This window comes from Nannospalax galili, unplaced genomic scaffold, assembly GCF_000622305.1.
Source record: "Nannospalax galili isolate Female #2095 unplaced genomic scaffold, S.galili_v1.0 scaffold760, whole genome shotgun sequence".
Classification (NCBI taxonomy): Eukaryota; Metazoa; Chordata; class Mammalia; order Rodentia; family Spalacidae; genus Nannospalax; species Nannospalax galili.
The window spans coordinates 60,563-62,230 of record NW_008347555.1 but is presented as its reverse complement, the minus strand read 5'-3'; the positions used below and the strand labels follow the sequence as shown (position 1 = coordinate 62,230).

At 35.6% G+C, this 1,668-nt stretch overlaps 1 protein-coding gene across 2 annotated transcripts in view; it reads left to right on the top strand.

The window, feature by feature from the left end:
* LOC103743070 (ankyrin repeat and KH domain-containing protein 1-like) overlaps positions 1 to 1,668 on the top strand; it is a 90,132-nt gene that overhangs the window by 40,492 nt on the left and 47,972 nt on the right. For both annotated transcript variants that reach the window (XM_008844272.2, XM_029568903.1), the window contains exon 7: positions 364 to 458. In XM_008844272.2, the coding sequence (XP_008842494.1) occupies positions 364 to 458 (95 nt within the window). The remainder of the gene's footprint in view (positions 1 to 363; positions 459 to 1,668) is intronic.

The window sequence follows — 1,668 nt, the reverse complement described above, 5'->3', positions numbered from 1 at the left end:
TTGCCACAGTGAGTTAATGGTAATTTTAAAGCTGTTTTTCTAGAAAATTTGATCTAAAGATACTTTACCTAGCTTTTTATTTGATTCCAGTGTTTTGATAGTTTATATAGATTTTAAAAAAAGCATGATTGCTTACTTAAAAAGAATTATGTGCTTTAGATCAAGACAGGTTTTTAAACTTAAATAGTAAGACCTTATTGAGAGAGTGCCTGCTTTGTTTTTAGTTGGCTTTGTAAAACCATCATTGATTTATTCAATTCAAATAAATCTTTAAATTGTATATACAGATATCTGAAAATAAAAGACTTCATTCTAATATTCATGCATTTAGTTGATAGTCAATTCTTTAACCTTATTTTCAAGGCCATTTGGATATGGTTCGCTTTCTGCTTGAAGCTGGTGCCGATCAAGAGCACAAAACCGATGAGATGCATACTGCCTTAATGGAGGCTTGCATGGTAATTTAATAGTACTTCGAAATTTTTGGGAAAAAAGTCATGCATTTATTTGAGAATTATTGACATTATCATTGTTTCTATTGTATATGTGAATATATATGTGTTTTCTTGTGTGTGCAGGTACACATGCATCTGGAGGCCCAGAGAACACTCTTGGGTATTGTCCCTTTGCAGATGCCATCTACCTTGTTTTTTAAGACAGGGTCATTCACTGGCCTGGAACTTGCCTAGTAGCCTAGGCTGCCTGGTCATCCAGCTTCAGGGATCTGCCAGTCTCTTATCTCACCAGTGCTAGGATTACATGGTATTACAAGTGTATACTACCACACCTAGCTTTAAATAACAAACAACAAAGCAAAAAGACAAAAATAAAACCAAAAAACCCTATGAGTTTTGGGGATCAAACTCAAGTCCTTGTGCTTATGGAGCAAGTAATTTACCAACTGAGGTGTCCCTCTAGGCCCAGTCTCTGAGAATTATTAATTGATGTTTGGTTATATTTTTAACCCAATTCTAAATTAAATACAGGTAATGCTTTAATTTATGGACTTTTGGAAGAAGATAGCAACTTGTAATCCTAAAGTAGTATTTTTGGTTTTAGAGCTATTATTAGTGAAACTCTAATTTGGGACTGAAAAGATGGCTCATAAGTTACGAGCAATTACTGCCCTTACAGAGGACCAAGATTCAGTTCCTAGCACCCACATCAGGTTTTTCATAGCTGCCTGTAACTCTAGTTTCAGGGGATCCGATGCCTGGCACCTACGTATATGCAGTGCACATAAACTCATATAGACACATATATACACACATAAATAAAAATATTAAATTTAAAAACCTCTAATTTTTGAGATAGACTTATTTCTTAAGAGCTTTTTGCTGCTTTTTTGTTGTTGTTGTTGTTGTTGTTGGTTTGTTTAGAGACAGTATCACATTGTAGCCCAAGGTAACTGCTTGCAACTTTCTGTGATCCTCACTGTCTCAGCCTCACAGTTTGTGAACTATCATGCCTCACTCTACATTTTTATAGCTTCATATTTAAATCTTATAAAGTGGGCCAGAGAGATTGCTCAGTTTATGAAAGTGCTTGCTGTACAAGCTTGATGACCTAAATTCAATCCCCCAGAACCCATGATGTAAGAAGAGAACTGACTCCCAAAAGTAGTTGTTCTCTGACCTCCACGTATTTGCAGTGACACATGCATTCCTG